The following is a 15,864-nucleotide window of genomic DNA, read 5'->3' on the forward strand; positions in this document are numbered from 1 at the left end:
TAGGATCAGCACTGAGCTGCTAACCACAAGGTTAGTGGTTCAAACCCACCAGTCACTCTTTGGAACTGACTCCAAGGCACTTAAAAACAACAGTAGTTATGTTGGAAAAAACCCTGGTGATCAACTTCCATAAAGAAACCCTACTGGGTAGTACTATGGTGGTTTTAATAACCTCATGTGCATGTGAAAGTTGGACAGTGAATAAGGAAGACTATAGAAAAACTCATGTATTTCAGCTATAGTGTTGGAGGAGAATATCGAAAGTACCATGGACTGCCAAAAGAATAAACAAATCTGTGTTGGAAGAAGTATAACTGGAATGCTCCCTGGAAGCCAGGAAGGTCTGACTCCATCTGTCATATGTTGGACTTATTGTCAGGAGGGACCAGTCGAGAAGGATATCGTGTTTGGTAAAATGGAGGGTGGGAGATAAAGAGGAAGACCCCCAACGAGATGGACTGGCACAGTGGCAGCAGTGATGAGATGGTCCAGGACCCGACAGTGTTTCGTTCTGTCGTACACAGGGTCACTGAGTTGGTACCAACTCAGCAGCATCTACAACTTGACGGCACCCAACCACATCTCTTTACAGTCAGGACTGAAGGCGGAATCAAGAAGACTTTTCTCCAGTTATTAAGATGAATATATACTTTTCATCTTAAATGTACATGTGGGGTGATATATGAGGTGAAATTAAACTTGCATTCTAGGATTAGCTCAACTTAATTTCAATGTTTCATGTTCAATGTTTCATATTGCTGAATCTGGTTTACTAATATATATTGTTCAGCATTATTTATACACCATTAAGTTAAGTGGTCTGTATTCTGTCATGTAAAATTACACCACCCTCATAAAAGAAGCCAGAGAGCCTTCCATCTTTACAGAAAATCTGGAATCGTTTGTTTTAAGAATGGCAAATATTATTGCAATGTTGGTAGAATCTACTGTAAATCTGTACCTCAAACTTTCTTTGTAAGAAGATTTTTTAAAACTACAGTTCGAGAGCTTAGAAGAGGGTCTCCCTTGAATCTTCAGCTAAGTAAGGCTCAACAAAGAAGAAAGTATTCAAGGCTATGGGAAAGATAGTCCCTGTTCCTATTAACCAATAGAAGCCCTCGTAATTCATGGAGCAAAAGGTATATGTGCAAAGAGTTTGTCTCAGTAGCAGGTTAAAATGAACCCAAGGATAAATGCTACTCTGGTTCTCAGCTAACAAAGCTTAAGACAAAGCTTGGAAAGGGTTAAACTATTATTTAACTGCATCCCAGAACAAAGTATAAGAATACAAAATATCATGCGAGCAAGAAAGTAAAAGTCATAATATCTAGTACCCAATCTAAAATTAGTAGGCATGCAAAAGAGTAAGAATAATATGGTCCATAAGGAGGAGAACTATTAATTAACTAAAAGTGACAGGACAGAATTAGTAGTCAATAAGTTATTATGACTGTAGTCCAGATATTCAAGAAACCAGAGAAATACTGACCATGCAGAGATATCAATGAAGATGGAAACCTTCAATGTCTAAAATAATAGAAAAATATATACTGGTTGGAATCAAAAGCAGATTAGACATTACAGAAGGAAAAATAGTACACATGAAGTCACAGTAGTAGAAAGTAGCAAAACAGGAATAGAGTGAGAGAGAAGACTAGGGGGAAAATCCCAACAGCAATCAAAGCCAAACTGAATACAGCTGCCGGACTACTCCAAGAAGCCTGATGTATGAAGAAGCTTCAAACAGTTTATGGAAAAAATTAAACCAAAGGACAATGGAATTGTTCCATGGATTTTTTAATGCTCCCTCCTATGTGTAATTTGAGTCCTAAATGGTGGGGAGGAAGAAAACGATAAATATATTTGAAGACATAACAGCTGAAATGTTTTAAATTTGATGAAAATTATAAGCATACATACAGATCCAAGAAGCTCAATGAATTCTAAGTGTAAGAAACATGAAGAAAACAAAACCCAGGCACATCAAAAGCAGTAAAATGAAAATTAGTTAAACGCAGTTAAGGGGAAAAAAAATACATTCTGTACAGAAGATCAAAGGGAAGAATGACAATAGAATTCTTGTGGACGCCATGCAAGTAACAGAGTCGGTGGAAAACTGTCAATCTAGAATTCTACACCCAGGTAAGTTAGCCTTTAAACTATAACGAACTTTTTCTTATGCCTCATGTGCTGTTTGAGTCAGCTCTGATTCAGTGACTTATAAGGTTTCCTAGGAAGCTCGTGGCTTTGAACTGCTGACTTTGTTGTTGGCAGTCCAGTGCTGATCTTACAGGCCATATATGAGGACATTTAAAACATTGATATTTAAAACAGGTCAATAAACATTCATTTAAACCTCAGATACAAAGATTGTCAAATTTAGTTACAATTGTTTCAACTAGTTTTTATTCTTTGATTGACCCAAATCCAGTAATCATACACACACACACACACACACACACACACACAATCTCATACAGCTTCTCATTGCAATTTTGTTTGCAATAGTAAAACAACTTAACAGGAGCCTTAGACATGTGTGTCTAAGAGTTACACCACCTCCTTTGCCCCATGCATATAGACCAAATCCCACCAGAAGTAACTGCTGTCTGCTTTTCTGCCTTAGGGCATTTTCCAAAGCAGGAGCTCAAGGTCAGTCAGCCAGGAAATGGGGTGTTAATGCCTCTAGAATAGTTGCTAATTATGAAAAACAGGAGCAGGTGAATAAACACCCTGTTCTGGTGTGGGCTGTGGGTTAATGCGCCAGACTGCAAAGCCATTTGAACTGCAAGGTCGGTGGTTCAGGCTCACCAGCTGCTCCTCAGAAACCCTATACAGGGTTGCTATGGATCGGAACCGACTCGCTGGCACTAACAACAATTCCATCCTTTATTTTATATTGAAGCATATTCTACACATCTTTTCAGAAGGTTCCCTGAAGAATGGAGACTCAGTGGCCCACAGCAGCAACTAGCTCAATAAAATACCCTTTATTGGCATTTTGTCCTTTCCTGTCTGACTCACCGAGCTCCCTCACTTCTGATTCCTGGGATCACATGCCAGACAAACTACCTGTATATAGTATCAGGTTTTGCTTTCAGGAGAATCCAAACAGAGACAAAACCACTATGCAGCCTCTAAGAAGACTAAGGCAGAACTTTATGTCCTAAGAGGGAATGAAGTCGATGATATACTATGAACAAAGGTGATAAGATATTGCATGACCCCACTTCTGTAAAAAAGAAAAGTTGTGGCCCTACAGGATAAGCACTGGACTGCTAACCGCAAGGTCTGCAGGTAAACCCACCAGCTTCTCCTCAGAAAAACCTATATGAAGGAAGGTTGCCATGAGTCAGTAGCACTAACAACATTATCTGTGGAGAAAGGCGCCTTGGTAGGCACTGTGGGATAAGCACTGGACTGCTAACTACAAGGTCAGTGATTCAAACCCAGCAGCCGCTCTACAAGAGGAAGATGAGGCTGTCAGCTCCTCTAAAGATGCGCAGTCTCAGAAACCCCAGGGAGCCGTTCCTTCTGCTCTGTCCAGGAGGGTCTCTCTGAGATGGAGACTAGAGGGCAGTGGGGTTTTTGTTTTTAAACATGTAAAGTAAATGCATTCAGGAAGCACTGGCAAAACACAAACCAAATTGTTTAACACTTTATCTCTAGGGAAAGCCATCTGGAATGTAAGAAAACTTTCACTAAAAAACGGTCATCGGTCATATTTTTAATAGCAAGAACAACAATAATAGCTAATATCCACTGAGTGCTTCCAATATTCCAGGCACTCGTCTAAGCTCTTTAGGTGTATTGACTAGTTGAATCTTCACAATAGCCTGAAGGAGTGTTAGAATGATTCCTGTTTTATACACAAACTGAGAAAGCTCGATTGTTATTCCTACAGGTAATAGGCAGCAGGGCTAGATCTGAGTCCTAGCAGTCAGCCTTCACAGAGCTCACTCCTAACCACTCTTACATAGCTTTCCTAAGCGTATTATTTTATAACTGAAAAATATACAGTATGTTACAACTATATTTGAAAGTCATCAAACAACACAATGTAGCCCACATCCAATTTGATAAATTACCTGATGATTAACACACGTCAAATGCTCAATCGTCTCCTCTAATTCTGATTTTCCCAAAAGATTCTTTTCTTGGAGGTTCTGAAAGAAACATTTTTAAAAAAGGTTCATTTATATTAGATAATGAAACAAAATGATCAAAGTAAGGGATACAAGTCTATAGTATTATTTTATTCTATTTGTCTTTTTATAGCCATAGAAATGTTCTAGAAAGAAACCATTAAATATTTATAAAGCAAATTTTTTGGTTAAACAACAAAACAAACCTACAACAGTTGTCATTTATACACTCTCCCTCTACATGTGACTGTAAGAGAAACACAGATGGTTACGGACTGATTTATAAAGATTTATACTGACTATAATTCATTAACACAACTATAAAGGGGAAAAAGCAGGTTAAGTATCAAGCTCAGAAATATGCCCTCACAAAAGGGAATCTAAAGAACACAGTGCATAGGAGAAATGATGAAGCTAGAGAGACGGGGAACAGAATGCTACTGGGCCATGCAAGAGATCAGCATTCCTAGAATGACCAGGTCAAGAGTGTAATACAAGGGCTGTTTTCTGACTATATTACCTTAATTAGATTCTTGTGGTTGCTAAATCTAGGCTTAGCAGACATCCATCAACTGATACGTGGAAAGATAAAATACTGCAATATTTTAAAATTGGGAAAGGTGTGCAACAAGGTTGTGTTCTTTCACCATACTTATTCAACCTGTATGCTGAGCAAATAATACAAGAAGCTGGGTTCTATGAAGAAAAACGTGGCGTCAGGATTGGAGGAAGACTCATTAACAACCTGTGATATGCCAATGATACAATCTTGCTTGCTGAAAGCGAAGAGGACTTGAAACATTTACTTATGAAGATCAAAGAGCACAGCCTTCGGTATGGATTGCATCTCAATGTCAAGAAAACAAAAATCCTCACCACTGGACCAATAAACAACATTCTTATCAATGGAGAAAAGATTGAAGTTGTCAAGGACTTCATTCTTCTTGGATCAACTATTAACACTCGCGAAGCAGCTGTCAAGAGATCAGACGACGTATTGCATTGAGCAAATTTGCTGCACAGGAACTTTTTAAAGTATTGAAGAGCACAGATGTCAGCTTGAGGACTAGGGTGCACCTGACCCAGGCCATTGTGTTTTCAATAGCCTCATATGGATGCGAAACCTGGACAGTGAATAAGGAAGATCATAGAAGAATTGATGCCTTTGAGTTGTGATGTTGGAGGAGAATACTGAAAGTGCCATGGACTGCCAAAAGAACCAATAGATCTGTTTTGGAAGAAGTGCAGCCAGAGTGCTCCTTGGAGGCCGAGATGGCTAAGCTTTGTCTCTCATACTTTGGACATACTGAACGGAGGGAACAGTCTCTGGAGAAGGATGTCATGCTGGGTGAGGTGGAGGGTCAAAGAAAAAGAGGAAGACCCCTATGAGATGGATCAGCCAGGTGGCATCATTGATGGCGTCAAGTGTGGCAGCGGTAGTGAGGTTGGCCCAGGATCGGACATTGTTTCGTTCTGCTGTGCATGGGGTCGCTATGAGTCTGTTCTGACTCGATGGCACCTGACAACAACAACAACATTCACTCACAGGAATATAACTCAGCAATAAAAAGGAATGCAGTACTGACACATGTTACAATGTGGACGGACCTTGAGAACATGAGTGCTAAATTAGAGAAGCAGATACAAAAGTCTACATAGTGCCTGATTTCACTTCAGTGAAATGTCCACAATACCTCAATCTAAAGACAGAAAGTATTAGTTTAGGTGAGTTATCTCTGGTGGCACAGTGGTAAAACACTGGGCTACTAACCGAAAGGTCAGAAATTCAGCTGCTCCACAGAAAAAAGACCTGGCAATCTTCTGCTATAGGGTTCTATGGTGACACTGCAGGACAGAGTAAAAACATAGGTTCCCAAAGCAACAACAACATAGGGTCACTGCTGTGGCTCTGTGGGCTAATGCGCTGGACTGCAAAGTCAGTTTGAACCTCAAGGTCGGTGGTTCAAGCTCACCAGTCGCTCATTGGAAATCCTATATAGGATCGCTCTGGGTTGGAACTGACTCGATGGCACTTAACAACAACATAGGGTTACTATGAACTAATTCTCTGTGAATTGGTTTGGAATTTTTTGGTAGGGCTGAGAGGCTTGAGAGGCAATGCTAAGTGGAACAGGGTTTCTTTCTCAGATGGAGATGTTCTAGAATTAGGTAGTGGTGATGGTTCAAAAACTCTGTGAATATACTTTAAAAGGGTCAATTTTATACTATGCAAACTACATTTTTAAAAAGCTCATGCATACAATATATTATATATATAGTTGCTGTTGTTGTACAGTGCCTTCGAGTCATTTACAACTCCTAGCAACTGTGAACAGGATTTCTGAGGCTTTTTAAATCTTTGCAGGAACAGAAAGCTTTATCTTTCTCCCGTGGCGGAGTGGCTGGGGGGGTCCAACTGTGAGCCTTGTGATTTGCAGTCCACTGCTTATCCTGAGGAGCCACCAGGCTCCTTATATATATGTATGTATGTGCATATATAAATCGCTAGACCTCTGAGTCAATTTGAACCCCAAGGTTGGTGGTTCAAATTCACCAGCCGCTCCTTGAAAATTCTGTAAATTCATAGGGCCACTATGAGTTGGAACTGACTCAATGGCACAAAACAACAACATACACACACAGAAAGAGAGAGTGTGTGTGTGTCCTGGTGTGGCACTATGATAATGCACTGGATCACAAGGTTAGTTTGTACCGCAAGGTCAGTGGTTCAAATCCACCAGCTGCTCCTTGGAAATACAGGGTCACTATGAGTTAGAACAGATGCAAAGGCACTTAGCAACAACACATATGGTTGAGGGGTGGGCACTAGAGACCTACAAACACTGTGACCTGTGTGCAGCAGAGGCTGAAGTGATGGCGGTCTTGGCACCTTTACTTACACTGGCGTATTTGGTGCCATGATTTTTCACGATGGTCGTCAGTCCTGTCAGTCCTGTTTTCTGCTTCTTTTTTACTCATTAAGGGAGCTGCATCTGCTCTGACAAAGTCTCCACACGCAACGCAAAGATGGCAACCTGTGTGACTAATGGGATGAGTGGCTCTCATCTGGGACCCTGAAATCTTGAAACTCCCTGCCCCATTGGGCTTCACCTTTCTGAGGACATCTGAGGTCCCAAAGCTGTCATGGGCTTATGGACTATTAGAGGATATGGCTAGGCCATCATTGAGTCTAAGATGAGAAAACAGGAAGGAATGATTGTCTTAGAGTTGCACAGCTAGTGAGTTATAAAGCCTGCCCAATAGCCCAGGGTTATCTGACTCTCGAGACCAGATCTCTTTATGTGTCATCTACCAAAACGTGTACATTTTAAAGTCCTTAAAGCTCTTGGCTGCTCCATTAAGTAAAGGATCCTAATAAGTCAGTGACAGAAATAAGGCAAGCAGTAAAATTCCCGTTTTACTGGTGAAGAAATTGATCTCAGCATAGTTGGGCAACTTGTCCAAGGTCACACAAGATGAGTGGCTGGGACATGAAACCATTCTTCTGTTCTGTACAGTATCTGCCTACTCTACTAGCCATTTCTTATTTCAGGACTCATTTCGAGTGCACCTTGGCAGTTCAAACCCACCCAGTGGCTCTGACAGAGAAGTGACTGGAAATCTGCTCCGATAAACATTTCCAAACCAAACCTACTGCTGTCCAGCAATTTTGTCTCACAGCGACCCTCTAAAAGAGGGAAGAGCTGCTCTGTAGGGTTCTGAAGCTGGGAGTCCTGGTATGGTGCTATGGCTTAATACGCTGGTCTGCAAAGATGGTTTGAACTGCAAAGTCGGAGGTTCAAGTTCACTAGTTGCTCCTTGGAAATCCTATACAGGTTGCTGTGAGCTGGAACCAACTCAACGGCACTTAACAACAAATGTCTATGGAAGCAGATTGCCTCACTTTCTCCCATATAACAGTTGACGGATTTGAACCACCAACCTTTTGGTTAACCCACTGTGGCAACAGGGCTCCTCCTGTAAAGACAGTTGTTAACCACCACTGAGTCAGTGCCAACTCATAGTTACTGTGTATAGGGTTTCTGAGAAGTGGCTGGTGGGTTTGAAACGACCTTGCATCTAGCAGTTCTGTGCTTTCCCTACAGCACCACACCAGGACAGCCTAGAAAACCCTATGTGGCACTTCTACTCTGTTATATGGGGTCACTATGAGTGGAAATCAATTCCACAGCATCCAACAACAATACCACAAATAGATAATGTTCCTGCACATAAAGAACTTCCTATTGAGTTCAGGGTATGGAAAACATTTTCTGTAAAGTACCAGATAAAAGATATTTTAGGTTTTGGGGGCCACAACTACTCAATTCTGCCATTATAGCACAAAAGAAACCACAACAACCCGTAAACCAAAGAGGGTGCTGGTCCAATGACTATTTACGGACACTGATATAGGAATTTCATACCATTTTCATGTGTCATGAAGTATTCTTATTTATTTGCTATGATTTTCACTCATTCAAAATATAAAAACCACACTTAGTTCCTGGCTGTACAAACACAGGAGTGGGTAAATCTGGCCAGAGTGCCACAGTATACCAATCCTCCTGACCCAGTTGTTGTAAATTGCAGCGTCACAGGAACATGAATATAAGAATCTCCCTGCAATTACGTATGGTGGTGGTGGTGGTAGTTAGGTGCAATAACGTATAACGGTAGTCATAAAGACTACTCTTAACAATGCTTACTTATTTACATTCCTAATTTTAAACTCTTGAGCTGCGGGTGGGTTTAAACCACTGATCTTACAGTTAATACTAAATGCTTTAACCCTTATACCACCAGGACTCATAAACAATTTTTAATAGGAACTTACCTTTACTTTTTCTCTTAAAGCTTCCTTTTCTACCATAATTCTTCGTAAATCAGATAATGCATGTTCTTTTTCCTGTTCCATAAGACTAACAATATTTGGGGAGACTGAGGATTGGGTGGATTCCTGTTGTCTTAGTGTACACAATTCTTCTTGAGCCTTTAAGAATTTAAAGACAAATTAATATAAAATACTTTGGATATACTCCCAGGTTAAAAAAACAACAAAATGCACACACACTCACACAAAAGCACACATTGAGCACACACTGCTGTTGCTCCCTTTCCAAATTCCAACAGAATGAGAATAAAATAATTGTTGTTAAGTGCTGTCGAGTCAGCACCAACTTAAAGCAACCCTATGCACAGCAGAAACACAACACTGCCCAGTCCTGCACCATCCTTGTAACTGTTGTTATAGCTGAATCCATTGTTGCTGCCAGTGTGCCAACCCATCTCCTTGAAGGTGCTCCTCTTTCTTGTTGACCCTCATTGTTCCTAGCATGAAGTCCTTTCTCCAGGGACTGGTACCTCCTAAAAATATGTCCAAAGTACAAGAGGCAAAGTCTTACCATCCTGGCTTCTAAGGAGCATTCTAATTGCACTTTTTCCAATACAGATTTATTTGTTCTTTTGGAAGTCCAAGATACTTTCAGAATTTTTTGCCAACAATATAATTTATATGCATCAATTTTTCTATGGCCTTCCTTATTCATTGTCCAACTTTCACATGCATATGGTTGTTGGTGGTGGTTATGTGCAGTGGTATCAGTTCTGACCCATAGCGACCCTGTACAGGGTTTCCGAGGCTGTAAATCTTTACAGGAGCAGAAAGCCTCATCTTTCTCCCGCAGAACAGCTGGTAGTTTGGAACTGCTGACCTTAAGGTTCACAGCCCAATTCGTAACCACTACGCTACCAGAGCTCCTCCACATGCATATGAGGCTACTGAAAATACCTGGCTTGGATCAGTTACACCTTAGTCCTTTCTTGAAAAATTTAAAGAGGTCATTTGCAGTAGATTTGCCTACTGTGATACATCTTTTAATTTTTTGAATACTGCTTCCATGAGCATTGGTTACAGAATAAAACCTTTGTCAACTTCAATATGTTCTCCATTTACCGTGATGTTATTTATTGGTCCCATTGCAGGGATTTTCATTTTCTTTACAATGAGGTGCAGTCCACAATGAAGCTTTCGATTTTTATCAGTAATTATTTTAAGCCCTCTTTCCTTCCAGTACGCAAGGTTGTATCATCTGCATATCGCCAGTTAACAAGTCTTCCGCCAATTCGGATGTCACGTTTTTCTTCATACAATCCAATTTCTTGGATTATTTGCTCAGCATAGACATTGAATAAATATGATGAAAGGATATAACCCTGTCGCACACCTTTCCTATTTTTAAACCACTCAGTGTCCCTTGTTCTGTCCAAACAACTGCCTCTTGGTCTATGTACAGGTTCCTCATGAACACAACTAAGTAATCTGTGGAGTACTCATTCTTCACAATGGTATCCACAGTTTGTTATGATCTACACAAGAGCCTTGGTGTGGCGCTGTGAATAAAGCACTAGACTGCAAGATTGGTTTGAACCACAAGGTCGGTGGTTCAAACTCACCACTCGTGCCTTGGAAATCCTATACAGGGTTGCTATGAGTCGGAGCTGACTTGACAGCACTTAACAACAACACAGCCAAATGCCTTTAGTCAATAAAACACAAGTAAACATCTTTCTGGTACCCTCTATGGCATCCCTAGTTCCACGTTCTCTTCTGAATAAAACTTCTGGCAGCTCACTGTCGATGCAGTGCTGCAATCAATTTGGAATATTTTTAGCAGATTTTTTCTTTCATATGATTGTATTCAATCTGTATTCAATCAATTCTTGGAGCCTTGTTTTTCACCATTTCCTTAGGTGCTCCTTAGACTTCCATTTTCAGTACCATTGGTTTTTGATCGCATGGTACCTCCTGAAATGACTGGACATCGACCAATTCTTTTTAGTTCCATGACTCCGTGTATTCTTTCCATATTATTTTTATGCTTCATGCATAATTTTCAATATTTTGCCCATAGAATTATTACAACTTGATGCTTGAGTTTTTTTCTTTAGTTCTTTCAGCTTGAGTATGTTGAGAGAGTTCTGCCATTTAGATTTTCTAATCCAGGTCTCTGCACATTTAATTTTAATACCTGACTTTGGCTTCTTGAGCTCCTCTTTGAAATTTTCTGTTTAGCTCATTTACTTCACCATTTCATCCAGTCACTTTAGCTTTTCTATTTTAAGAATAAGTCAGAGTCCCTTCTGACATCCAATTTGGTCTTTTTCTTTCTTTCTTGTCTTTTTAATGACCTTTAACTTTCTTTATAAATGATGTTCTTGATGGTGTCCCCAAACTTGTTTGTTTGGTCATCACTGTCTAATGCAGCAAATCTGTTCTTGAGGTGGTCTCTAATTTCAGGTGGGATATACTCAAGGTCATATTTTGGTTCTCATGAACTTGTTTTAAGTTTTTTCAGCTTCAGCCTAAACTTGCATGTGAGCAATTGATGCTCTGTACCATAGGTAACCTTAGTCCTGTTTTGGCTGATGATACTGAACTTCACCATCGTCGCTTCCCACAGACACAGTCAATTTGACTCATAGGCATTCTATCTGGTGATGTCTATGTGTATAGTCACAGTTGACGTTTTTGAAAAGGTATTTGCAATGAATAAGTCACTGGTCTTTCAAAATTCTATCATGCAATCTCCAGCATCATTTCAACACCACCATATTTTCCAATTATCAATCTTTCCAACTTTCCCATTCCTATTACTAGTAGTTATTAGTGCATCTTAACTGCATGTTTGATTTTCAGACTGAAAAAATTGGTAAAATTCCTTAGTTTCATCATCCCTGACTTTAGTAGTTGGTGCATAAATGAATAATAGTGATATTAACTGGTCTTCCTTGTAGGCGTGTATACTATCACATAGTACTGCACTTCAAGATAAATCTTGAAATGTTCCTTTTGATGATGAATGTGATGCCACTCCTCTGCAGTGTATCATTCCCACCATAGTAAACCATATGACTGACTGTTCAATTCAATACAGCCAATACAAGTCCATTTCAGCTCACGAAGACCCAGGATGCCCATCTTTATGTATTCAATTCAGTATCTGACAACTTCCAATTTTCCTAAACTCATACTTTGTGCAATCCATGTTCCAATTATTGATGTTCACAGTTCTGTCTTCTCATTTTGAGTTGTGTCACACATCAGCAAATGAAGGTCCCGAAAGCTTTACTCTACCCACGCCATTAAGGCCTACTCAACTTTGAGGAGGTAGCTCTTCCCCAGCTATATTTTGCATGACTCCCCACCTGAGGGGCTCATCTTCCAGCACTATATCTGACAATGTTCCCACTTCCATTCACAAGATTGTCAGGAGCTAACCATTCAGAAGTCATTCACCTCTTCTTCCTAGTCTTGTCTTATTCTGGAGGCTCTGCTAAAACCTGTGCACCTTGGGTGACCCTGCTGGTATTTAAAATACCAGTGGCATACCTTTCAGTTTCACAGTAACCCATGAGCCACTACAGTGTAACACGCTGACAGACAAGCAGTGGTATAACTAAGAAATAACAATAAAACTAAAAGATAGGGAAGTTGCAGGAAGTACCAGTCATAAACTTTTGGAAACTTATTTATGGATAAGTAATCATTAATAAGGTCGACCAAAGACAGTGAGAGTAAGCCTATAGTGGAGACAGCCCCGAAATGGAGCATTCAGCATTGTAGGACCTAAAAAAAGCTCAAAATGTCTTTTCCTTTCTAAGTAGCAGTTGTTGTTATTGTTAAGTGCCATCGAGTTGGTTCTGACCCACAGCGACCCTCTGGAGGGTTTCCAAGGAGAGACTGGTGAGCTTGAACCACCAACCTTGCAGTTCAAACCAACTGTGCAGTCTAGCGCATTAACCCACAGCGCCACACCAGGACTCCAAAATTGTATGTTGTTATTGGTTAAGTCACCATGGAGTCGGTTCCGGCTCATCACTATGAAACACCTGTACAGGGTTTCCAAGACTACTACGCTACCAGAGCAAAAGAAGTTCATAAAATGGCAAGAGGCTTTGTTACTACTCCTCTCTTCTGCTAGAGAATTTTTCTACTCAAGTGGAGATCTTGATATCCAATCTACCTAATTAGTGAGCTCTACCCAATACTCTGGTAGCGTAGTGGTTATGAATCAGGTTGCAAATCTTATGGTCAGCAGTTCGAAACTACCAGCTGTTCTGTGGGAGAAAGATGAGGCTTTCTGCTCCCGCAAAGATTTATAGCCTTGGAAACCCTGTACGGGGGTCGCTATGGTTTGGAACCAATTCGACAGCACTTAACACCACACACACACACCAAATGCACGGGACTGCACGGTTGGTTTGAACAGCAAAGTCGGTGGTTCGAACTCACCAGCAGCTTCTTGGAAACCCTATACAGGGTTGCTATGAGTTGGAATCAACAGCATTCAACAACAGTTACAACAACACATGGTTCTATCGGACATGCCCAACATGTCTGAAAGGAGCTCTGGTAGCACAGTGGTTACAAATCGGGCTGTGAACCTTAAGGTCAGTAGTTCGAAACTACCAGCTGTTCCATGGGAGAAAGATGAGGCTTTCTGCTCCTGTAAAGATTTACAGCCTTGGAAACCCTGTACAGGGTCCCTATGAGTCGGAACTGACTCCACGGCACATAACAACAACAACAACAACATGTCTGAATCTCTAAAATAACAACGTCTCAAAGTAAGTGACCTGTTGGAGATCGTCTGAGAAGGTCTCTAACTGATCTGACACATAATTTAGAAAAGAAGAATACATGTAAAAAAATAAAAGAAGTTCCTGTTTTGGGAGCAGGATGATAGTACAAGAGACTATAATTCTAATTAAGAAGGACTATGACAAGGAGTCCTGATACGATGCTTTAGGAGTCCTGATACGATGCTTTAGGATAAGCACCGGACAGCTAACTCTGAGGATGGCAGTGCAAACCCACCAGTCACTCCTCAGAAACCCTGTACAGCGTTGCTACGAGTCGGAACTGACTTGACAGCATTCAACAGCACATATATTCATTTGAAGGACATACATTGGTTTCATTACAGTTCACTGGTTCTATAGAATCCTCTGACTTAGTTATAATTAACGTCTTACTTGATCATATAGGATACTTAGTTTATCTCTTTCTGCCGTCAATAATTTAACATTGGACTGTATTTCCTCCATATGTTTTTCAAATCTTTCTAGCATACAATGAAGTTCATCTCTTTCTCTTGTGATCAGACGAATTTCGGAGTTGTAATCACCCTGAAACATAATTAGAAAACAGAAATGATCATTTGCTATAATTATCACTGCACATGGCTGTCACAGGATGCTAGTTATAACCAGTAAACCAGCTGATGCTGAGTCCAATCCAGCTTATGATGATTCCCTGTGTGTCACAGCTGAACTGTGCTCCACTGGGTTTTCACTGCCTGAGTTTTCAGAAGTAGATTGTCAGACTGTCGTCAGAGATGCTCTGGGTGAACGTAAAACTCCAACCTTTTAATTAGTAGCAAAGTGTGGTGACTGTTTGCACTGCTCACTCCTTAATGGCATAAACGAACACAATTTTTATCAGTAATGAAAGCCTCCACGAGAAAGACACCCTGGCAATGTTGGGGCAAGTTCCCTGACCTTCAAGTTCCCCCAGAAGGGACTCAGCTGCCGACAATAATACATGCCCAGTCCCATCATATTCTTCCACTGTTCTCTCTGGGAATTGTTTATGCTAGCGGTACTTCACATGTGGTACCCATGCCCACGGTATAGAGGAACTTGTTAGACGTGCAAAATTTAGGGACCATCCCACACCAACTCCACTTGATTCTAAAGCATGCTAATTTTTGATTGTTTGTTTCTCTTTTTATTTATTTGTTTTTTGTACTTTTACTTTTTTATTGTGAATTGAGTGAAGATTTACAGAGCAGACCATCAGTGTTAAATTCAGCAAATCATATACTTTGCTAGGTTACAATGATTGCAATCCCCTCCAGGTACCACCAGTTAACAGTATTTAACTTTAACTCTTGCTTTCCTCCCCGTGTCTTAAGTCATCTTTCCTCCTATTATCTTTTTTTTTTAAGGTTTTTATCGTGGATCGAGTGAAAGTTTACAGGGCAGATCATCAGTTCTACATTCAACAAATCATATACCTAGTTCATTACAGTGACTATAATCCCCTCCATATACCATCAGTTAACAGTACTTCTCTATTCACTGCCTTTTTAAAAAACAAAAACAAAAACAAAACACTCAGGTATATATAATTTATATCTCTAAAGGGTGCATTCTACAAGTCTGCCTCCTGGCCACCAGCTCTTAGTCCCTCTCTTCCCATGAATCTAGAGTCCTCTGCTACTACCCCTCTCCATGACTCCATCTCAGGCTTCATCTCTGGCATCACTGCTTTTCTGGATAAGGTCTCACATTCTGCTTGTGCTCTTCTCCCTTGATGGTCCTAGGGTCCTGTTTCTGAACTGTTTAAGATTAACCACTCCTCTGTTTTTGTTACAAAACCTCTACCTTTACAATTGTGACAGTCCCAATTAGTCATGATAACAAATATTCACTATTGAATCATACAAATTTTATCCCCATCTCTTTTAATGAGACCCATCTAGACAAGATGAAAACTATTCATTGGGGATTCTTTCTCCCCCGCCCCACACTCTTAAACTAAACTTTCTCTTGAAACCTTGTAAGCCAGTCATTTTGTGCTTTTATTACCCCCTCATTTTAGGTAGCCAATGTCTACGTTGCCCGTCCCTATCTACCCTGTGTACAGAGGGGA

The 15,864-nt window shown here is 40.4% G+C and overlaps 1 protein-coding gene across 1 annotated transcript in view; it reads right to left on the minus strand.

Annotated features, from left to right (window-relative positions):
* CEP135 (centrosomal protein 135kDa) overlaps positions 1-15,864 on the minus strand; it is a 92,503-nt gene that overhangs the window by 35,259 nt on the left and 41,380 nt on the right. The window contains exons 11-13 of the mRNA XM_006868074.1: positions 14,184-14,336; positions 8,983-9,138; positions 4,089-4,166 (exon numbers count right to left, since the gene is read on the minus strand). Of these exons, the coding sequence (XP_006868136.1) occupies positions 4,089-4,166; positions 8,983-9,138; positions 14,184-14,336 (387 nt within the window). The remainder of the gene's footprint in view (positions 1-4,088; positions 4,167-8,982; positions 9,139-14,183; positions 14,337-15,864) is intronic.

The sequence above is a fragment of the Chrysochloris asiatica genome, unplaced genomic scaffold (assembly GCF_000296735.1).
Source record: "Chrysochloris asiatica unplaced genomic scaffold, ChrAsi1.0 scaffold00115, whole genome shotgun sequence".
Classification (NCBI taxonomy): Eukaryota; Metazoa; Chordata; class Mammalia; order Afrosoricida; family Chrysochloridae; genus Chrysochloris; species Chrysochloris asiatica.